Source organism: Leopardus geoffroyi, chromosome X, assembly GCF_018350155.1.
Source record: "Leopardus geoffroyi isolate Oge1 chromosome X, O.geoffroyi_Oge1_pat1.0, whole genome shotgun sequence".
Classification (NCBI taxonomy): domain Eukaryota; kingdom Metazoa; phylum Chordata; class Mammalia; order Carnivora; family Felidae; genus Leopardus; species Leopardus geoffroyi.
The window spans coordinates 111,059,664-111,083,309 of record NC_059343.1 but is presented as its reverse complement, the minus strand read 5'-3'; the positions used below and the strand labels follow the sequence as shown (position 1 = coordinate 111,083,309).

At 48.0% G+C, this 23,646-nt stretch overlaps 1 protein-coding gene across 2 annotated transcripts in view; it reads left to right on the top strand.

Annotated features, from left to right (window-relative positions):
* The window catches only part of GPC3 (glypican 3), a 426,034-nt gene extending 402,837 nt beyond the window's left edge, over positions 1-23,197 (top strand). Inside the window, exon 8 of one of the 2 annotated variants that reach the window (XM_045472532.1) lies at positions 22,661-23,197. In XM_045472532.1, coding sequence (XP_045328488.1) covers positions 22,661-22,830 — 170 coding nt within the window. In that variant the 3' untranslated portion in view covers positions 22,831-23,197. The remainder of the gene's footprint in view (positions 1-22,660) is intronic. The other variant, XM_045472533.1, reaches the window with a different exon arrangement.
* The last annotated feature ends 449 nt before the right edge of the window (positions 23,198-23,646 follow it).

Genomic DNA, 23,646 nt, shown 5'->3' with positions numbered 1-23,646 from the left:
TAAGAGATGTAAAGTGACTTTCCCAACATCTTACTGTTGTCAAGGGGTAGAGCTTGGATTTGCATTCAGGTCTCTCTGTCTTCCTTAAACTCTCCCTATTCTGTTTTACAGCATCTCAGGAATTCTTTTTCCTTCTTACTTCAAATTATCTTCATGGCTCAGCTCTACCAAAAAGCATAAATCTGTTAAGGGCTCCAGAGTTACAAGTCCCTTGGCGATGGGCCATTTAACCAGCATAGCGGTGACCTTCAGTGTTTCCCAAGTTCCTCCCTGGTTAATTGCACGCAGATAAGCGTGAGTGGCAAGGCCTTACTGATGGCACAGGAAGCCTTCCTCATCTCCATTAACTTGGGAAGGCACAAGGCATGACGAGAAGGTGCTCGGAGAGAGGGAATTCAGTTCAGCCAGGTATTTCAGATGAACTCAACAAATTTTTACCGAGCCCCTCCTTCGCACCTAGCCCAGTGTTAGGCCTGACGAGGATAAAGAGGCTGTGTGTGGTAGTACCTTCTCTTTGGGAGGAAGGAAGATCCAAAAGAATCAAAGAGTTTGGACTTCATCTTACGAACAACGGTGAGGCCCTGGGGCTGTTGGAGCCGAGATGTGACAACCCCAGAGGTATGCTTTTATTTGTCCCTGCAAGGCCACTCCGGGGGTCAGAAGTAGCACAATGGCTACAGCTGAGAAGAGCATGGGGCAGTAGGTGTTGGAAAGCCTGACTATACTCTACTGGGATATTAAAGATGTGACAGTTTCTGCATCTTTGCCTAGCACCTCCCATACATGTGAAATCCCACAGTTTAATGGAAAGGATATAAACCATCTGCAGCAACATATTTGTTTAAAAAGGAGGCACCAGCATGAAGACTTAGCAACTTTGAACCAGTTGAAAGAAGAGAATCCGCCTGATATTTTCATAGTGGTTCTATTGATTGTTCATCTTCCATTCTCCTTGTGGTTTGTGTTACTAGCATATTTGTGTTAGGTCTGCCAAAAGAAAGCGTTGCGAGAAAACAGAATTTGTAAGTTGTTACTTTAGAAACATTAACATCTAGACTGGAATTAAAGTCCCCTGTAGCTTGGGCCCGTTGACGTTCACAGTTCAGTACATATGATTTTGAAAGGCCTCTTGCATCTTGAGGGCTTAGGGAGGTTGGGAATCTCCCATCCTTTTCCATCTTTTCATGGAATGCCTCAACTTATTAGGCACCTACTGTATGCCAGACACCATGCTGAATGCTTTCGCACGTCCTCCGAGCAACTCTGCTTTACAGGTGAGGCAACCGTGGCTCCGGGAAGTTGTGTAACTCGCCCCAGATCAGAGCCGGGATGTAGTAGAGCCAGTGTTGACGGCTGTGTTTTCCGGTTCCAGGTCCAGGACTTTTACCACTAGACACGCTACTTCCCTGTCAGATCTGTTTTGTACTCCTGCAGTGTGAACTGTGTGAATCACTGGAAAGGGATGAGATTCTCTGATTTGCTCATGACGGCCCACTGCCACTTAGACAAAACCCAGGGCTCTGCAGAAATGAGGCTTGTCAGACTGTCAGACTTTGATGAGGCGGGGAGACATGTTGAGAGAATTGGGTACTGATTGGGCAGTGCCAGCCCAGGAAGGTCGCCCTGATCAGCTATGAGATGGCATGAAGTCAACACGTCTCTTCAGAGGATGAGGAAGGACAACGGTGCAAGTGAGATTAAGAGGGGAGCAGAGATACCCTTGTCTTCTCAGTTTTGTCCCAGGTAGAAGCATTAACAACAATGGCGGCCATCAAATTTGTTGGTGCGTACGGATCCCGGTCACTTCCGTGCAACCATCTCTCCTAAGAAACTGATGGGCTGATAGCAGAGTTCGAGGTCGATAAGTGGACCCAAACCAAACTAACAGTGGCAGGCGGCCCAAATCCTGGGCTTGATCCTAGGATTCCTCTCTTCTCCTTGACTCCTCTATTAAGTTATGAATTCATAATTTGGAGTTGGCCTAACCTCTCCAGCTCATTCTTCTCCAAAGTACTTCTAGAAGCAGCCCGGGAGTGGGAAATGTCTGACCAGATCCCTACCCTGGCCTTGACGGAGGGCCAGGGCAGAGGAGCACCTCATCTTTAGAAATGGGCTAGACGTGCACAGTGGAAATAGGAAATCGGGTTGAGTGTGGCTAAATAAAACACTCACTGATGCCTCGGCCTGGGGTCCTGGCCATAGGGGAATCACATTTAGGGAAACTTTGTCCGAAAACAAAGAGCCAAGTAAACTGAGCTGCCTCAAAAGGAAAACGCAAGTATTTGAACTTGGTTATTTTCAAAAATGCCGGGTGTGCTAGTTCTTGTTGTTGTTGTTGTTGTTGTTGTTGTTGTTGTTGTTGTTTTTATCAGTAATGATGCTATAAAGGAGTGACAACTTGATTTATATCTGAAAATCTGGGATCTGGCATTTTAAAATACTTGCTGGAACTTTATATAGGAAAACATTTCATATTGGGACCCTGGCCGGCCAAGTTGGTGTAGCATGCAACTCTTGATCTCGGGGTCTTGAGTTCGAGCCCCACATGTGGTGTAGGGATTACTTAAATAAGTAAAACTTAAAAAAAACATTTTATATCTTTAGTTTTAACTATTACCTGTAACTGGCTCTTTATTTTCTCATTTGAGCAGAATTTAGAAGAGTGTTTTTAATGTTTTTTATGCTACGTACGAGTAACGGTGCATATTCAAACTCAGCCTATCTAGACACAGAGCAGTTGGATTGACTTTCTAAAAAGGAAAGTTGAATTCAACGAAACAGCTCTTTTGTCTTGTGTCCATAGCGTTAGATCGCCAGCTTGCCTTTTTATTCCCCGCCAAGGGTGTTGGAATCTTGTAGCCCAGCTTCATTTAATGGTTCCGAAACAAAGTTTAAATACACCCAAACTCAGCCTTACATAATTCTTTCCTAGTCCTCCTCAGGACAGAGACAGATTTCAGTTGTCCGTTTTCTTTCTCCCCGTTCCTGACCATTTCCCTCTCTTTGGTTCCGCGAACTGAGACACGTACGCGCACTATCTGTTAAATCCCTCCACGGTCCTGGAAGGCAGTGGTATTGTGCCCATTTTGCAGATTAGCCAACAAAAGCTCAGATTTAAAGGACTGTGGTCACATAGCCGGCAGGTGATGGAGGTGGGAGAAAGGTTTAGGATCCTGGGACACTCAGTCCCTCACGCAGCCTTTTCAGGATCCTAACATTCACATGGTGGTTCTGGGGTTCTAACTAATCCTGTGGAAACAGACTAGCATCTGATCAAAATGGACCTGCCCAAGCAAATTCCATCCAAGTCCTACTTTACTACATTAACAACATTACAGGTGGAGACTGAGGCACAGATGTGAGTGCGTTTATTCTTAATCTTCAGAAAATCAAGACCAGGACCTAATACCTCTATGGGGGGAACTGACCAAGCTGTTTCCTTGCTTGAACGCTGCTTGGGAAGATTCTCGTGACTCCTCTGCCTGTTTGATTTCCCACAGATATCCCAAGATGCCCCAAAGTTTTTTAGGCACTATTTTCATTCTTTTGGTGTTCTCTCAAAGTTGAAACGGAAAGCCTCTGTGTGTGTGAGCGCGTATATATTTTAGAGCTGTGTGCTTTATGTACTGTGGCTTGAAAACCTTCCATGTTATTACGATTTTATAAATGTTTTCATGTTCACCCCAGTGCTGCGGTTCATGCTTTTGTCATCAACTATAAACTGGATTTCCTAATGGGAAATGCGCTTGTTCTGGAACCATGCCAAAAATAGTCCAAAGAAGATACTTGAACTTGGCTTCCTGGAATATCTGTGATGATAAATTATCAGCTGTTCAATTAAAACCACAGAACTGATTTTTAATTCCTATTGAAATCGTTGCAGGTGCTCCGAGTTCTAGCCCTTGTCCACTTTACATGCCTTCCCCTTAATTAACATAAAGAAATTAATGTCTTACAAGCTTCAATATTTGATGCCATATGAGTCCCGAGGATATTTAAAGGGAGAAGAAATGTAAATAGAATGAAATTCTTAAGCAAGATTACTGATATGACAGGACTAAAGAGCCTGGGAGTGTGTGAAAGTAGCTCTTTTCTTCCCTTTAATAAATCCATTACTTGCACTTGGGCATATTTTAAGGTCCTTTTCATGCTGAATCTAGAGTTGAGCATGCTTTGCATTTCAAGCTTTGTCTATGAATCAGTAGAAGCCAAAGTTATTTCTGCTTTAAAATAACAGGAGCCAGGAACAGCTAATCTCTTTTCATTCTGAGTTCCTGACATTATTTTACTGGACAAAGTTTGTGTTGGCTACAAAACAGGCCATTCATAACATCTATGAGAAGGAATTTAGGTAAGAATGGAGAGAGACTGTAGGATGTAGAAAGACTCCCTCTCCTGAGGCCATTAAGAAATTCCAAATTGGCACGGTTTTGAATAGTGACATGGCATTAGCCTTGCTAATTTCAGTAATTCAAGCTCATAGCCTCTGTTTACCAAGCTAGCAGATGCAACCTTCCCATAACTGCAGTACCGGGACAGGACGCGCTTCTCTCCCAAGGTGAGTGGGTTTTTTAAAATAGGTGATTGGGGGAAAGTTGAAGGGTGATCATGGCTGGTGCAGTAGCGCCTCTCAGCCGAAAACTCTTCGGAGAGTAGTCTGTGTCTTTACTCCCTCGGTCAGACCTGCCCTACGTTGTCGAGGCGAATTCACTTACCTTTTCTTTAAGCAGGAACGGGAATATGAGGCTCAGGATCTGTCACTGTCTTGTCTCATGGCATCTGACTTCTCTGTCTCTGTCTGGCTTCTAATTGTGCTCATTTCCACTCTCGGGACTGGCACGGGAACCCATCCGAGTTTGTGTGTGTGTGTGTGTGTGTGTGTGTGTGTTTAAGTGGGAATACATCCACTCTTCAGTTCATAAGCTGTGCAGATAAGCTGACAGATAGTTAATGGCCAAAACCCCAGGGAAAAAGGAACCCCGTTTTAAAGGAGTGTACGTTTAAAAGACATTGTCCTAAATGTCTCTTGACTAACCGGCACCTCACATCGTGCTGGAGAAATGGACAGAGGGAAATCTTCAGAGCCTCACAAGCTGAGAAAGATTGCTGAGCGTTTGAAAGGGTTTAGGGTTTCATCTGGAGACCAGCTGCGCCCCACCGCGCCTGTGCTCGGATACGCGGCACGCCAACCAGGCTGGCTGTGGAAACGGGCCCAGGGCCGCCTGCAGGTAAGGGGGGCACGGCCCTCACACCCGCACCTTTCTGCCCGGCAGGCCCTCGCTCCCTGACTTGCACTTCCTGTCAGTCAGCGACTCTGAGACCAAAGCACAGGACCCTTCCCTGAACACTCCGGATCACCAGACAGTAAGGAGGAGAGACGGACGGACGGACGGACACATGGACCGTGGGAGGGTGGGCATTAAGGGGGGCAGGGGGCAGTGTGAAAGCTTGAGAGCCTTACTTAGGTTCCAGAGCAACGTGTCTTCAGAGAAAGGTCTCTTGGTCATGGTTTTCTCAAGCGACAAAAATAACCATGCTCGCGGAGCACGTTAAGGTTTGGAAGTCACGTTATGGAACTTCTGTCACCTGAGACGTAGCAGGACCTTGGTAGTGTTAGCAGTGTTCTCTGCTCACAGGCCGGGCGGCGAAGGGCTGTGGCTCAGGCTCCCTCAGAGCCCTCAACAGCCCCCGCCCCCCACCACGCTCAGAGTTGCCACAGCACGTGGTCTGTGCCTCTCTTGTGGCTCTTCGAGGGCAGGCCCCGTGCCTTCTCCCGTTTCCCCTGGCCGGCCTGGCTCCCCCCGTACAACCAGGCGCGTTCCTGGCATGCACCGAGTGTCATTAATTCATGGCACTGACCCAAGCAGACGTCACACGAAGCCTCCCAGCCCCCTGTGGCTGCCGCATCCACCACCAGTCCACTCCCAGGGCTCATTCTTGAAACCAAACACACTGAAACCAAACTGTCTTAGAAGGACTCAGGTGATGGCAACAAAGATAAGGGCCCGGAATCAGATACATTTCAGCCCTCTTTCCCCGCCAAAGCCACCCTGGAAATGGCCAGGGTTCCAAGAGGTCTCAGGGAAGGAAGCTAGAGAGGGAAGAGAAGAAAGTGAGGCGAAGAGAGGAGGGCCACTGGCCCGTGAGGAACGCCGCCGAAGTCTGTGTTCGGCCCATTCCCTCTAAGCGCTGCCCGGCCGGCTGCCTGGGGGCTGGGGCATGAGAAAGGTGACACCAACAAAAATCAAGTTGAAAAGGAGGCCTCCGAAACTTGGTCTTAGGCTTAATGCTAAGGGAATAGATTTGAGGATTAATTTACCTTGTTGTTAGTCAAAAGGGGGCTTCGGATTTCTCCCCTGGGTGACCTAAGCTGTAATCTGTCTCTACGGCCCTCTGTTAATACTTCTTCCATTTGGGAGGAAATCACAGTGACTGGAGAAGCTCAATTTACTTCCTCTAATCTCTCGGCAGAGAAATGAAACAGACAACAGAATTTCTGCGGGACGCAGGGAGACCTGATAGGGACAAGTCAATTGAAGAAAACCATCTCTACTTAGGGAGACCGCATCTTTAATCGTGGTAGTCCCTTTAGCAAATTGCTTTCTCTGGTGACATTGCATACCTAATTGCAGTTTGCTCATTTTGATTTTTCCCTTTACGTCAGTTGCTTAGCCGCTTATGCAGTTGTGGACGTGCAGGCCGAGCAATGAACTTACTACTGGCATTAAGGATTCTCGGCCAACTGAGTCTCGGGACCAAAATGTCACCACTTTGGGAAGTGAATCAAAGGTCACCAGACAATTAGGTTTCCCTTAGCACCTCCTCAAAAGACCGCTTTTCCACCCCTTCATGATTAGGAGTCTCTTCTCTGAGAAGTTTTCTCAACATCCACCTAAAATTGGGAAAATAAAAATGAAAAAACCACAGCAAGATGGGTACGACCAAGGACTGTAGTGAAGTTTACGTACTAGGATTTTGCTCCACAATCCAGTTTCTGTGGCTTTGTGTAACAGCGCTTTTCTTGATGAACGCACTCTATGGCCAAGTGACAGTCAGCGGTGTGTTACTGGACCTCCAGGTTGTCTTTATGACGCTGTGCCCAGCCAGATTTGTCACAGCTCGGAAAGCCAGTTTGTTTCAAATGAATTAAAAAAAAAAAAAAAAAAATAGCTGTTGCATTAGGGTGATAACATCCTAAGATGGTTTTTCCCTAAAGATTTCTTAATGCCGTCCTATGTCTTGATAGTCTCTACATCATCTTTTTAAGAAAAAATACGTTAATTTCCTTTCCGTCCAATCTTCTCCAACCAGCCTTTCCCACTGTCCCGCAAGCTAGCTCCCATGCAACCTCCCTCGCTACATGCCAGCATTATCCTAGGAATCCATCTTCTAGAAATACACCAGATATCCAAAACAGATAGTGTATGTCTGCAGATGTTCACTGTAGCGTTGTTTGGGCCAGGGAGGAAGGAGAAGCAAACTAAATGCCTCTCGGAGGGGGAACAGCTAATTGTGATATTCGTCCCGTGGGATTTCTTGCAAGTCAGTAAAGGAATGGGGCCATTCTACATGTATTAATATACAAAGATTTCTCAGACGTTGTAGCATATGCATATGCATAGAAAGGACCAGTATTTCATTATTTACCAGTAATTACCCCTGGGGAGTTATGGGAGGTGGGGGAAGTTGAATAGGGGGCTTTCTTTGTTACTCTATCTACTCAGGTGTTGTTTGAGCCTTTTTGCTTCAAGAATGCATTCATGTGGTGAGTAGTTTAAAAATTAACAAAATAAAAGGAGCCTATCCACCGTGCAGAGGATAGTTTGCATGAGGACAAAACCAGGAGGCTGCTAGTCCAGGTGAGAGATAGAGCATAATCTAAGCAGTCCCAATGGCAATGGAAAGGAATTCACAAAATAGTCAGAAAACAGAATTTCCCGGATGCGATCATTAATTAGACCCGGAGGATGAAAAACGAGGAGGAATCTAGGGAGTCTTGCAGGTTTCGGGCTTGGGCAACTGGGTGGCCGGTAAGCGGATATCACCAAACCGGGAGGGGAAGGGGGCAAGGGTAGGGGGGATAGGATGGGAGGGCGCACTAAGGGACTAGAGATGCTGCACTGTTTGTGGCTTGTTGGGTCTGAGTTGCCTGAGAGCCATCCAGGTAGAAATGGCCCGGGAGCAGGTAGATCTCTAGAGAGCTGTCTGAGCAAGAGAGAGATTTAGGAATCCTCAGTGATAGCTACAACCAGGGGCACTGAAGAGAACATGCGAGACGACTCGTAAAGCAAGAAGATCGGAGGGCCAAGGAAGAGAGGAGGAAACACCCATCTGATTTAAGAAAAGCAGCCTGAGGAATCCTCAGAGGAATCTGAGCAGGATCCCGAGAAGTAGAGTCCTGTCAGAAAACAAGGGGAGGCCGAGCTTCAAACTAGAGAGTGGCCAACAGTATTGGATGCTGCAAGAGAGCTCAAGAGGAAGAAGTAAAAAGACTCCATTGAAGGTTTAACGGTAAACTGGCGTGAGGGATCTTACTGGGTATTGTGCTGATGAAAATGCTCTAAAATTGAATGCTGATGAGGTTGCACACCTGAATTCACTGAAACTCATTGAATCGTACACCCGCAATTTACTTGAAATGGGTGAATTGCATGGTATTTAAATAATACCTCAATAAAGTTGTCCAAAAGGTAAAAATGTAAAAAAATAATAACAGTTTGTCAGACTGTAGTTTGAAAGGGCAAGCTAGTGCCAAGGGGAACTTTCCAGTCTAATCTCTTCTTCCTAATTGGTTCGGAAAACCCGGTGAAACAGAATGACAGGAATCACGCGAGATTACTGACGCTACTTCCTGATCCCCTCCCATTCTCTTGCAGTATCAGAAACTACTTTACGTTTGATTTGCGTTTCACCAAGCAATGAATATTACTACCCTATTCCCTGTCTTCCTTTGGAAAATTGGAGAATAGTCGCTGTGTTTACTTTCATTATTTTCTTAGCGTATATTACCAGAAGAAGTTTAGGGTGCCAGGCTGTAAGGCCTCGGTTTTGATCTTTGGTTGTTGTTGTTGATTGCATTTAATGTGTTTACACGTGGCTTCTTTATTGGCCACGCAAGACCTATTCACTCTGACATGCCATCATTGATTTCCTTTTTTTCCCTAAGTTTTTATTTAAATTCTAGTTAGTTAACACACAGTGTAGTATTATTAGTTTCAGGCGTACAATATAACGATTCAACACTTCCATACATCACCCGGTGCTCATCACGACAAGTGCCCTCCTTAATGCCCATCACCTCTTGAACCCATTCCCCACCCCCCTCCCGTCTGATGGCCATCAGTTCGTCCTCTTGAAATCCCATCGTTTATTTTATGATGCCTCTGTTATGCCTATAGCTTGACACCTTGCTCCTCTCAGCCATTTCCTTCTTCACTTGATTTGGCCGGTAAGAAGATGTATTTATGTTGGTTGACGGGCACATTCGATGTATTCTGCGGATAGGTAAAGACAATGCCAAAAATTCCTGTCCCTTCTTAGTTACAAGGAACCGGGGCCACCCTTGACTCGACTTTTATTAAAGCACTTGTTTCTTGCTAGTTGCATCTTCTTTTTATTTGGGTTTAACATCTTCCTGCTGCTTTTTCTACTCCTCCTTAGTGATCTGGCTGCCCCACTCTTTGTAATAGAATTTTCCTTTTTCCTTGTTACATCTTTATAGCTGTGGGTTTGGGCCACTTAGCATCTTTTTACCTTTCCTGGCCTCCCTCTGGACTTGCCTACTTTGTTCTAATGCCCACAGAGCTATTTGTATGAGGCCCATCCAGCTTTTTCTCCTCAGCTGCCTTCCCCCTGGGTCCTTCAAACTTATGTCCTAATCATGTGCCCAGAATGGCTTTTCTCCATCTGATGCCTCTTCTTTTCTTCCTTTGGATCCTGGTACCATTATGTAGCCGCACTGAGCAAGATGTCTACCCCCTGCACGTTACTGCTAATTATCTTCTATTGGTAGGGAAAAAATTCAGTGTAAACATTTCCTGAGTTCCTTGCTTCACCTTCTGCAGAGGTGGTGACCTCTTTGGCCACCCCGTACCCTGTACGTACATTTCATATTGCCTGATAAATATTCACACTGCTCCCTTAAAATTACGTCTTGGTCGATAGCTCCTTGGTGCAAACGTAAAGCCCTCCTCTCTAAGCTCGCCATGGTCTCCAAAAGACAGCATCCCTTTCTTTGGGAGAGGTTCCAAAGATGCCTCTTTAGATTCCTCTCCACAGAGTATCTGTGTCAAAGGGAGGAATGCAAAGGTCACTTTGACCCTGTCCCTTCACCCTTTTCCCTGCCACGAGACCTCTAAAGACCGAAATGAAATCCTGGAACCTCAGGGTTGGAAGGGCCACTGAAAGCGATTTAGCTTCACCCTCATTCTATGTTTGAACCCCTTTACCAATATCTCTACCAGATGGCTGTCCCAAGCTCTCCTGGACCACCTCCGGAGATAGAGCTCACTGTCTAGGGGCAGCCTGTGCAATTTTCAGATTGCACTAGCCGTTAGAAAGCTCTTTATTGAAGCCCAAACCATTTTCCCCTGGGGAGAAAGACAAGGCCGTGAAATAGCAGCAACTGAAACGGCGTGGCGGGGCGCCTGGCTGGCTCCATCAGTGGAGCGCGCGACCCTTGATCTCAGGGTCGTGAGTTCGAGCCCCACGTTGTGTGTAGAGATGACTTAGGAAAAAATGGCGTGGCTATGGAGCCAGAAGATTCTGAGATAGAGAAGGGAGATCACAGAGAGGGCATGAGTTGAGGGGATCAGGCAGGGCCAGAGAAATGGCGCTGAGCGGTGACCGGGTGGGATTGAAAGGTTAAGGAAGGGGATATTGGAGCTGCTTCTAAAACAAATGGAACCCTGGTGAGAGGTTGAAATCAAAGTGGGAAGGAACAGAAAAGCATCTTGACGATTCAAAGCCCATCTGAGGATCCCGCCCTTGCCCTTTGCCTGAGGATATGGAAAACGTCACAGTGGAGACCGGAGACCGTGGGAGTGGAGCGGTGACCGGACAGAAGAGGAGAGAATGCTTGGACACGGGAAGAGTTTAAAGAGCAACGGGAAGGGAGGGCAAAGTGACCGGCGAGATGGAAGAGGGGGAAAATGAAAACGTGGAACTTTCAGGTTAAGGAATTGTATTTCTCCCCATGCCACCACGTCATTGTATTTTCCTGGCAGCGATCCCACAGACCTCTGCGAGGGGAGAGGGTGCCGGCGTGTGTTACTGCAGGGACTGAAGGCTTATTGCTGCGACCTGTTACAGCCAAGCAAGAAGACGAAGCTGTATTTTGACGTCACACAGCCAGGCGCTGACATTTCCATCACCGGCAGCCCCTGGGCTTGGGCATCGGTGGTGATGTAAAGGGCAGGGTGTGGCCCAGGGGTGGGTGGATCTGGAGGCAGAGGCCGGGGTCAAAGGTATGGGAACCCAGTCGTGAAGTTTCCAAGCAAGAAATAAACGGAACCCGCTCACCAGAAAACCCGGTTCCTGCCCAGCGTGGCACACGGAATGCTGGCGTGTGTCAGCTGCTCACATAGCAGGGCATCAAGTTCCAGGCAGCAAAAGGGAATGAGAAAGTAATCTTTGTAGATGCCATCCACCCTGAGCGCAGTGAACTGATGCTGGGGGTAATGAGAACTGGCTGTTGTCGGAAGGGCTTTGGAATCCAGGGGTCAGGGTGCGAGCCCTGCCATTTGCTTCCTGGGCCACCCCACCACTGGCCTTGCCTTTGTCTTGTCTTCACCGTGGCTCAGCGGGACTCTTTCCCCTAGGGAAATCATCCGTTAGTGGGGATAGACTCTTCGGGAAGGGAGTCTGCCAAGCTAGTAGCCCTCAGTAGACTGAGGACAACGTGTGTGCGCGTCCCGCCGTTGATTCGTGCATTCATTCAGTCGGTCAGCTAACAAGCGTGTGTGTAAGCATCTGTGCTAGCCAGGTGCTGTGTGGCAGCTACAGGGAGGAAAGAGATTGATTTCTTGCTTTGATAGGGCTTATGGTCTAGCTAAGGACAGGAGCGTAGAAATCACTAACTTTCCTATGAGACAAATTGAAAGGAATGCCATAATAGAAATGCAATCCAATTAATAGCCAGAGAGAGGTGATTAATTTTGGCTGGGGCGAGATGAGAAGGCTTCCTGGAAGAGGTGTCATGTAAGCTGAGACCTGAAAGAGAAAAACAGAGCGAGAGAGAGAGAGACTGAGACCATCCCAGGCTGAGGGAACAGCATGGAGAAAGACATGGAAACTTCAAAGAACTTGCCTTTTCCAGCAAATGAATGGGACGGTATGACTACACTCCATGGTACTTGGAGAAATATATGGGCAGTTGAAACTAGAAAGCAAGACGAGATGAGATGGAGACGTTCATAAATGCCATGCTAAGGAAATAGGACTTGATCCCACATCCAGTAAGGAGCCATCAAAGGATTCTGAGGAAGAGAGAAATGTGATTCAACCCATGATTTAGGAAAAAGCATGTTGTCTTGTTCCTGCCATCCCAGAATAGAATGGTCTTTCCTGGATAGCGGTGGGCCATTGGATTGGAATGGGTATCGTATTTAGCTGGGATGCTGAGGACTCCAGGGAGGTATGGAAGGGGAGAGGGGCTGAAGGAAAAGAGAGAAATGGCCAGCGTCCAAGGACAGAGGAGAGAGAGCGCGCCTGTGTGGGTGTGGGATCAGGTACTCACTGACAGTCCAGACCTAAAGACGGGAAGGTAGGAAGATGGATCCAGGAGGACAAGGTGTTCTTCCAAGGAAATTGAGGGGAAAGTAATCTCAAGTCCCCGATCCCATTGATGATGATGGAGGCATTTCACAACTGGAGAGATTTTGAGGAAGAAATTCAGGTAGAACAACTTAAGGAAGCTTTTCATCTGTCATTTGGGAGGACACCTGCCTGCTGATGACTTCTGGCCTGCAGTGTTCCCACATCCAGGCTGAGTGTTTGCAGGGACTGGAGCCATTTTGACCCATTGGCTCTTGTACCCATTTTCTTTGCTGTTGGGCATTGACAGGACGTTGCAAACATTTTAGTTCTCAGGTACATTTTTTGGCAAGATCCACCGTGGCTTATTAAAAATGGAATATTACCAAGCTTTGGGTTTTCCCATCTAAGTATGTCTAAAGCTTTACCCCAAATGCCATCACAGTGGTTTTCATTGAGCATCTTGGAGCCTGGGCTTCAAGGTACCATAAGGCCCCTCCCTCACTCTCCTGACACCTCACCAGCAATTGGATGTGGCTACAATAAGAGACATTTTGTGTTTTCCTTCTATGTCCTCAAAGCCCAGTGACGTATACCTCTGTAGCTGCATCATGCCTGACATTTATTTTATAAACAGAGCTCCGTGAATCTAAACCATTAAGTGCTTTTTTAAGTAATGAGGACAGAGTGCATCCTTTAATTGATTTTTTTTAATATGGTTTAGCAGCTTAGCATCATCTGTGTGAGCCACAAAAATAAATGTAATCTTCCTGAGATGGTATACAAATTTCTCTTCAGCAGTTGGTCTCCAGTGAAAGTCCTTGACAAAAGCTCCCCTCTTCCTCCGTTCCCAGTTGAGGAGCCGCATCTGCAATTCTAGGGTAGTGTTAAATATCCATTCAATTTCATTCTTCTGGACAACTTGACTTTCTTTTTCCTTATTTTTTTTAACATTTATTTATTTATTTATTTATTTATTTTCAAGAAACACAGGGCGTGAGCAGGGGAGGGGCAGAGAGAGAGGGAGACACAGAATCCGAAGCAGGCTCTGGGCTCCGAGCTGTCAGCACAGAGCCCGACGCGGGGCTTGAACTCACGAACCGTGAGATCACGACCTGAACCGAAGTTGGCCGATTAACTGACTGAGCCACCCAGGCGCCCCTGGACAACTTGACTTTCAAAGCACTGAAGGGGTGTCACTGGGGGGTGGATGCTGTTGTCATAGGGTGCATTCACACACTCACCCCTCTCCAAAGTAAAACCCTAGAGTTGTAGTGCAAGTCCCTTCAGGAACTGGCATGTGCCCCAAACGCCACTGTCTTTTGGTTTCTATAGTTGTTTCTTTTAATCGTGGTAAAATATGTGTAACGTGTAAAGTATTAAGTGTGCAATTCAGTGACATTAATTACATTCAAAATGGTGTGCAACCATTACCACTCTTTCCAAAGTTTGCTTATTCTGCCTATTTCTATTTCATGTCATGGAGTCATATAATGTGCAGCATTGTGTGACTGGCTTTTCACTCAGCACGTCTTCAAGTTTTACCCATGCTGCGGCACGTATCGGCACCTCGTTCCTTTCGATAGCTAAACGATATCCATCGTAGGAATGTGCCACCTTTTGTTCGTTCATCCACCGATGGACACGTGGGTTGCTTCCACCCTTTGGCCATCGTGAATAATCTGCTATAGACATGGGCGTGCAGGTATCTGAGTGTCTACTCCAGGCTGCCCGTGTAGCAGGGATAACAAGAATACGGCATTTCCAAAAGCCGTCTCGAGTTGGCGCTCTGGAGGCACCTTCTAACGAGGCGTGGCGGCACAGACAAGTTGGGTATTGTGACAGGATACCTCAGGCCCCGTCGGGGTGACGGCGCCTCGTTGCATTCACTCTCCAACTTCTCCGAAGGCTGATCAGCGGTCAGTGAACCCGTGGTACCTCCCGCTCTCTCCTCAACTCAGTACTGTCTGGTTTTTCACCCAACCACCCTACTGAGCGTCTCTCAGCAATCTCCTGGAACCATCTGGTTGACACATCGGGTAGCTAGCTGCTTCTTAGTCCTTACTTTGCTTAACCTCTCAGTAAACAGTGGACCATGCCACCCCTCCCCTCTTTCCAGTGTTCTCTTCCCTTGCCTTCTCGAAGCCCGTTCTCATCATCTTTTCCCCTGGAGCTTGCAGAGCAGTGTCTCTGTCCCATGGCATGATGTAACTTCTCCTGTGGGAAGTGAAGGCTTTGATGAGGTATGATTCCCGTGGAGCCGTCAGGCAGCCTCGGGTCAGAAGGATCTGTCAACATGAGATCCGCAGAAGGCGGCGGTAATTCTGGGGCTGGCTTAGGAGGGCCAGCGCCCACGCCACCCACTCGTACTATCAGGGTTTCTAGGACACGGTTGTTCTGCTGCTGGGAATGTGACTTGACTCATGATGTACCTAGATAGGCACGGTGGTGGCCCCTGTCACAATCAGATTCTGTAATCAAATGGTTTCATTTCCAAAGGGGTTAAGTGATATTTTCGTTTCTCCCTTTCTTAATGGCTCATGGCAGTAGTGAAGCATCGGTAGTCGTCGAACCTCCTGGAAACCGTTTTGTATCCATAAACTTAGCAGTCTGAGCCCCAGTTAAGGGCAGTTACCGTGGCGTTCCTCTCAACGAGGAAGTTGTCATAGAAAAGCCTACCTGAGGTCATTAATTAGGAGTATGTGAATCCGAGCGTCCAGCTTTGAGTACTGTACAAAGCCCAGATGACTCAAGTGTCCTCACGGTGCTTTGAAGACCTTCCAACCGAAGCACCCGTACATCGGTGAACAGAGTGGAACACCCATTCCGGAGGACCTCAGACATGACCCGAAGGTCCTAGTAAACGTGAAATAATTTATGAAGTCTTAAGTGCGTTTGCAGACGGTACGTTTCTTTTTTGTTTTGTTTTGTTTTTTTTAATCTTTATTTATTTTTGAGAGACCGCGAGAGCGAGCAGGGGAGGGTCAGAGAGAGAGAGGGAGACGGAGTCCCACACAGGCTCCACGCTGTCAGCACAGAGCCCGACGTGGGGCTCGATCTTGAAAACTGTGAGATCGTGACCTGAGCCGAAATCAAGAGTTGGATGTTCGACCCGCTGAGCCACCCAGGCGCCCCGCGCGTAGTGCGTCTTCTACTCCATCATACGGCCTTGCGTGGTTTAGTATAAGATGGTGTGCTTTTCCCTCCCGTATCTTTAGGAAAAAAAGCGTGCCGTGGCTTTGTGTACCCACAGCCCGCTGCGGTGTAACCTGAAGCCACAGCTACCCCGGATCGAGCGACAGAAGCCACCGTAGGAGAGGCCACGCCTCTACTGATGGGGAAAGCCACCGTATTTTTCCACATCCCATCATTGTGACTGAGGACGTTGGCAGCTGGCCCGGGCTGTCGGAAATGCAGTGAGCATCTCCTCGCCCAGCCCTCTTCCAGGAGAGGCCGCTGGGTTATTCCCAGAACTTACTGTCATTTCGCACACAAAATGGGCAACTCACTTGCGCGCCGCGAAGGCGTATCGTGAAACAGGCCCATTCCGAAAGGGGTCCCAGTAGACCAGTTAAGAACCGGAGGCCCCCAAATGGGCCGGCTTCCCCCTGCCTGACCTGCGAAGTAGAAAACCTAGACTCCCGGAGGCCCCCGGGGTCATGAACAAAGTCACTTTCTTCCGCTTTCAAGCCCAGGTGGTCGTTTGGCACCCGAAAGCTCACAGAGGAGCGGGGCTCGATGTGGCGGGACGGAGGGTGGCGTTGACGGGAAGGGCGAGGAAAAGCAAGATGGGTCCGGGATTCTCAAGCGAGTGGCAGCGACCGAGGGCGGCCGTGAGTGGGCGGCGGAGTGAGCAGGAGCGCGGGGAGCACGCTTTGTGCCGACGTTTCCCCACTTTTAGCGTCCGGGGTCCGCCAGGCGACGGGCCGAAGGTTTCACACGGCCCTGCCTCGGGAGCCAACCGTACACGGCAAGCGCGAAGCGCGGGGATGGCGGCGTCGCTCCGCTGCTCCGTCGGGGCCGGGTTGAAGCCATCTGCCGCCGCAGGCTTGGCAAGGAAGAGCCCCCCAAGCCTGGCTCAGTGGCAGCGCTCTCTCCCCTGGAATTTTGATAACAGCTCTCCTTCCAGGCTGCCCTGGGAGGCCCGCCCGCTAGCGCGGGTGAGGCCCGGCAGCGGCGTGCTGCTGTCCTCGGGGGCCCGTGCGGTCCGAGGGTGAGCGTTTGCGTCCCGTTACGCACTCAAGAGACCCCAGCGGCTTCGGAGGAGCCCGCGGGCTTGTCTCACTGGCCGACAGATCTTCCGGCGCCGCCCGTGCGCGCCTGCTCGGTGCACCCCGGGGTCCGGCCACTTCTCCCCCGAAGCTTCGCGTGTCCTGGCTTCAGTGCCAGTCGTTAGGGCAGGATTTAAAGAAAACCGCGGTCCGGCGCACATCTGTGTATTGCCGGCGTCCCTTACGCAAGATTCGATTGGCTCAAGCAGAAAGAGGATGCAGAATTTGGTAGCCGATGAACATCACCAGAAAAACTCACATCCGAAGAGAAGCGGCTTGCTTATGGAGGTTCTGCTGGGGACAGAGCCGCTTGGCTGGTGTGGGTAGAGAGAGGACGGCAGCCTGCAGAAGACCGTGTCCCCCACTTGGGCCCCGGAAGCCTGGGGGTCGGAGGGAAATAAAACCAGAAGGGTTTTATTGGGGCAGATGGAATGGCAGACGCTCAGAGTAGAGGGAAATGAGTTGCCAAAGGAGAACTAGTCAAGACAGTGGCTGAGCCAGGGCTCCAGACTCTGCGGGTGGGACAGCCTTTCTTAGGGACTCCACTGGGCGACTCTGAGTAACTAAGGCTGGAGGGTTCCCCACTGAGTGCTTGGCGCAACTCAGAAAAACTTCAACGCAAAGCTCAGCCCTTCATGACTGACAGCTGTTGTAAAGGGATTATCTAGGGGCGCCTGGCTGACTCAGTCAGTAGAGCACGTGACTCTTGATCTCGGGATTGCGAGTTCAAACCCCACACTGGGTGTAGGGTTTACTTAGGAAAAGAAATAAATGAAGAGATTACCTAATCTGCAGCACTAAGGAGGGCAAAATGAGACTCAGAGCTGAGTGTGTAATTAGTACAAATTGTTGGCTCTACCCTCTAGGTGTAGTTAAAGCGATTACACATAGAAGCCAGTTTCTGGGTTTAGCGTGAGATCTCCTCGCTGGCCTAAAACGTTTCACCGACAATCAATCGCATGGTAGAAACAATTTGTGTGCGTTTTCTAGTATGTATAATAGAGCAAATATATATTCTGGAAAATCACTGATAAACGAAGACATGAATGATTGAAAAGAGAATGGTTTAAGGGGTGCCTGAGTGGCTCAGCTCAGCTGGTTAAGCATCCGACTTTGGCACAGGTCATGATCTCACGGTCTGTGGGTTTGAGCCCCACGTCGGGCTCTGTGCTGACAGCTCAGAGCCTGGAGCCTGCTTCGGATGCTGTGTCTCCCTCTCTCTCTGCCCTTCTCTCTCTGTCTCTCTCTCTCTCTCAAGAATAAATAAGCATTAAAAAATAATTTAAAAAGAGAATGATTTCAAATGATTGTCATAATCTAGTTTGTAGCAAAATGAGAAGGTTTTGGTATGGTGTAGATTTAGCTCTTTTGTAGGTTTGGTTTTTTTAAGTCTATTTATTTGGAGAGAGAAGAAGAGTGCATGCGTGTGCACAATGGGGAGGGAAGAGAAAGGAAGAGAGAGAATCCCAAGCAGGCCCTGATGTGGGGCTGGAACCCACAAACCGCGAGACCATAACCTGAGCCGAGATCAAGAGTCAGGTGCTACTGAGCCACCCAGGCGCCCCACTCTTTTGTAGGTTTTTTTTTTTTAATTGTATCTGCTACTGGCTGATCTGCAGATAGTTTTTCCACAGGCTTCTTGTGTTTTCTAAGATGTCTGACAATCTCTCCCACTTAGGGCTGTCCTACAAACTGTTAACAATGATCTTCCTTAAAAACACAGATCAGGGGCGCCTGGGTGGCGCAGTCGGTTAAGCGTCCGACTTCAGCCAGGTCACGATCTCGCGGTCCGTGAGTTCGAGCCCCGCGTCGGGCTCTGGGCTGATGGCTTGGAGCCTGGAGCCTGTTTCCAATTCTGTGTCTCCCTCTCTCTCTGCCCCTCCCCCGTTCATGCTCTGTCTCTCTCTGTCCCAAAAATAAAAATAAACGTTGAAAAAAAAAAAAAACACAGATCAGACTGTGATTTTCTTACTTTTAAAAACCTTCAGTGGCTCCCTATTGCCCACAGAGTGAAGTCTTAGCATTCCCAATCCATCATGATTTGGCCCTTACTTGTCCTTCCTGCCTTACCTCTCTCCCCCTGAGCATGCCCTACCTGCACTCCCTAATATTGATGGTTTCGCTCAAGCTGAAACCCCTGCCGGAAATGAATGACCATCTCATTCAGCTCTGCCGTAGTTCCATCCATCCTTCATGGTGTAGATTATATCCCAGTTCTGAGAAGTCTTCCCAGATCCTTCTATTTGGAGATCTCTCTCCCCAACGTATTCTGCTTGTGCCTCTATCTGAGCCCTCATGACCTTCTGCCAAGTATCTGGTTGGTTTTGTCTATTAGTCTGTTTTCCTTGCCAGAGAGCGGGATTCCTAAAGGCAGGCACTAAGTCTTTCTCCAACCTTCTAGCTCAATGCTTGGGACCTTGTAGGCTACCATTAAGTTTGTTGAAGTAAACTGGATTATACCCGCCCCCCCCCCCCAATCTAGGGTTGTCCACATTCATCTTTGACCAAAACGGGTCTTTCCTCTATCTCCTATAATGCTTCATCGTCATACTAAGCTGTCCCCTTTGTCACTAATCTCCATGATGGTGGCCCAGGCCCAGAATGTGTCTTTGGTGAGACTCGCATCAATGTAAGCCATAAAAGCCCAGCCGTAGGGTTGCTGCTGTTCGACGGGGAGCCTCACGAAACCTTTAGCCACAGCTTCGGAAGCATACAGAGGTATTCCGAATATTCCCGGGGGCCCTTTGGAGATGGAAAACTCAGGCCAGCTTTGTGCTTGGGGAATCGAATAGCCCTGACCATCATTGCTGATTTCTTCAGAGAAATAGAAGGTACATAATTTCCATTTTCGGTCCTCAAACCCAGAGCTCTTTTCAGAATTTCACAAAGCTTAATAATGCTACTCAAACAAGTATGCGATCACTTTCACGTGGAAACACTGGACTCTTCTCACGCTTTTGAGAAGTTCTCTTTGGCAGTACGTATTTTCCTAATCAAGGTGGATTTTTTTTTTCAAGAAACAAATCCATTGCTACTTAAATCGCTACAGTCTATTTGATACACAGAATTGTTCAAGAGGTGGCATAGCTTCATGTGAAGTTTCAGGGTCAGACCTGTGTTCGAATAGCCCGTCTGTCACTTACCAGCTGTGCAGATATGGGCAAAAAAGTAACCTGGGTTGGAGCTTCCTCATCAGTAAAATGGGAATCATAATGGCTACCTTGCAACACTGTTGAAGAGGTTAAATTCAATGAGATAACGTATGTAAATATCTTAGTACAGTGCCTGGCACACAGTGAGGACTCACTAACTGGTAGTCCTTTTTATGATTCCCAAACAAAGGGTCCAAGAGATAAAAATAACAAAAGAGGTCTTTGGTGGCACAGGAGATTAGAAACTACCAGACTTAGCGTCTGCCGGGCTTACCGTCACTGCTCTAGTACACGAAACCGTTCGGTGTTCGCGGATTATTTGAAGAGCAAAACAAATAGCACAGGGGCCCGGTGGTAACATTAATAGATGTTGTTTCATCTTGACGTTGGGCAAAGGGAATATCCGGAAAAGGAATCTGGAAGCAAGGCTCAGAGTTCTGTCATTCAGGTCAACCCTAAAAATACTCCCCTGCATTTAAGTTGAGAAGTTGCCCCGAGACTCAAGGCTGCGCTTTCAACAGATAGAGCCATATGTGTCCTCAGCTTTGGTGAAATCCGATCATGACCTGAGCCCGTGCTGACCTCGGCCTTGCCTGTGTGCTCTGCATAGTTCAGCTTTCAGAGAAAGACGTCTGACCTCCAAACAGAGCACTGCTCTTTGTTTTTTTCTTCTTTTTATTTTCTTTGCATGTATTTATTTTACAGGGAGAGGGAATCCAGATTAGAGTCTGGTGAGTCGCTTTTCCCTGGGTAAGAGGGTTCCCTGGAAAATTGGATTTGAATTCTTACTGGCCCTCAAGGCAAAAAACTTTCTCAGCTTTAGAGAAGCAGAATGTAGTCAGATTCATATGTGTGAAAAGTTTCTTGGTACGGCAATGAAAAGCAAGTGTACTTAACAACAAAACAGAAACATTGTATCAAATGTGATCGGCAAAGGATTCAATAAAATATATATTCCAATGAATAGGAAAAACCTTAATACCTGTCAGATAAAAAGGCAAAGGATATGAACCGTTAAGCGTTAAGAAACGTAACTAGTAAACTAAGGCAGAGAAAAAGTTGATCTGTGCAGTAATCAAATACGTACAATTAATGAAACCTTGATATATCATCGAATGCTGACCACGTTATCTTTTTGCAAATGAGGCCGGTAAGTCGCTTTTCTCATCATTGCCAGTGGCATTAGAAACTACAGTAGCCCTTTTGGAGAGGAGTGTTGCAGTCTGTGTAATCCCCCCTGGCTTTGATCACCTTGACCTTGCTGCCTGCTCTAACCATTGCCAGCTTCAGAGCAGCCCCGGGCCCTGGCGCTGCTCTGCAGGCATCCTGGACCAGCTGAGTCCCCACACTGTCTTCCTGTGACTTACTGTTTCATCCCTTGTAAGAGGAGCTCTTCCTTCCCCTTCCTTCCTTCCCTCTGTAGAATCCCAATCATTTCCTCTGTGCCTTTTGCTCTGCATCTCAGTGTCCCCAAGGGATCTTTCCAGCTCCGCTGGCCACAGGACAGTTGGCTGCTGAGGGCACTCACATCGCATCACCTTCCCAAGCTATTGAAATAGCCACATTGGCGACAGAGTCTAGAAAAGCCATGGGAGTAGAATTGAGTTCTAAATCTGGAAAAGCAAATCTGAAAGAAACTGACCTCTGCTCTAGGGTTGGCCGTCTTGAATTTCCTGATACACCATTATCTACTCAGATTTGCCTTCTGAGAGATGTTCAAATTAGGCCGACGTCAACATCCCAATTTCTTTTTCAGAATCGTGAGCATATCTCATAAATGGTGGGTGGTCAAAGAAGGAAAGCCCTTGCCTTTCAGCCTCTCCTTGGTCTTTGCTTAGTATCAGTTTAAATCCTATGCATCAGATTGATTTTGCTGTGTGTGTGTGTGTGTGTGTGTTTTAGGGGTGGCATGAAAAGACGACCGCAAAGATCGGAGAAGAAATATTTGGGAAAAATAAAACAACTTTTAATGGCAAACTACACTGTCTCGACTCTAATTCAAGCAAGGTTCCCAGGAGAAAATCTATGGGGCGCAGGGCCCAGGAAAGGCACACTGGGGGTCTGCAACATCTCCCAGCCCTCTGACACACGTACACACAAGGGCACACACATAGTCACCCCCCACCCCCCAGCACCTTACATTTTAATACCGGTGAGATGTGGTGAAAATGACCTTCCAGCACAGCCTTGCCTGCGGGGAGATGTTACAAAGTGCCAGTGTGCCCCCTTGGGTGTGAGTGGAGCCAAAGGGGAGGGGGGGGAAGAAGTCAGCTTCTCCCCGTTGGTGTGACCTCTGCTAAGAGCCCCTCTAGCCATCCCCTTCCGCTGGGGGGCCGCACCCCCGCCCCGGCACCTCCCCATCTCCTGGCAGCCATCCTTTCCACGAGAGCTGGGGCATCCCAACATTCCAGACAGATGCTGGAGTCACGGCTGGCCCACAGCTGATGCTCTCCTGTATTTCACCTTCTTCTTTTCTTTTGGCAGAACTGGCTTATGATCTGGATGTGGATGATGCTCCTGGAAACAAGCAGCACGTGAATCAGAAGGACAATGAGATAGCGGCCTCTCACAACCTGGGGAGCGGCCACTTCCCCCTGAAGGTTCTAACCAGCTTGGCGATCTGTGTGGCGTGGTTTTTCTTCCCGGTGCACTGACTTCCTAGTGCACCGCACACGTGCTGCCCTTCAGCACCCTGTGGTCCTCCCCTAGAAGGGGACCCACCTTCTTCTTTTTTTCTATTTTTTTATCTTGTATACCTCCTCCGGCCATTAAGTAGAAGACTAACCGCGTGTGACGTTTTCGAAAATCAAATGGCGTCTTTGAGGAAGGTAAATTTTAGTGGTAGTGTAGATCGTCTTTTTGCAAAGAAAAAAAAAAAACACTCAAGTTGTGCCAAATTATTTTCCTATGTTTGGCTGCTAGAACATGGTTACCATGTCTTTCTCTCTCCGTCTCTCTCTTTCTCTTTCCCTTTGCATGGATTTCTTTGGACAAAAAAAATAATAAATGCTCAAATAAAAGCGCATCGGGTGTTTTTTGTAAGCCCTTGTACACGGCGACCCTGTGGGGATTCTCCTCCTCCTCACCCAGCTTTCTGTTCGGCAGGAGAAAATCCCAGCAGGTGTCAGTGAGGTCCTTCAGCCCCACCTCCTTGCCCACCTTTTGACTGGGTAGGAGTCCTGGCTTCCGGCCCCCGTCAGAGCCACCCCTGGCAAAACACTCCCGGTGCATAATCTGCACGTAGAAATCTTGGAGTGTCGTGGAGTATGTTTCTTGCCTTTGAGACCAAAGGTGTCCCAGAAAGTTCCTATCTCCATTGACAAATTTCCCTCTGCTGAAAAAGCTTTGCCCAAAGAGAAACCCTCTGTGTGACTCACGTACAGTCACGTGATCAACATTCTCCCTTCCCCTAACCCAGAGACACCGGTCCGGGAAATCGTAACGGCGCAAAGACACGCTTCCCCAAGCCT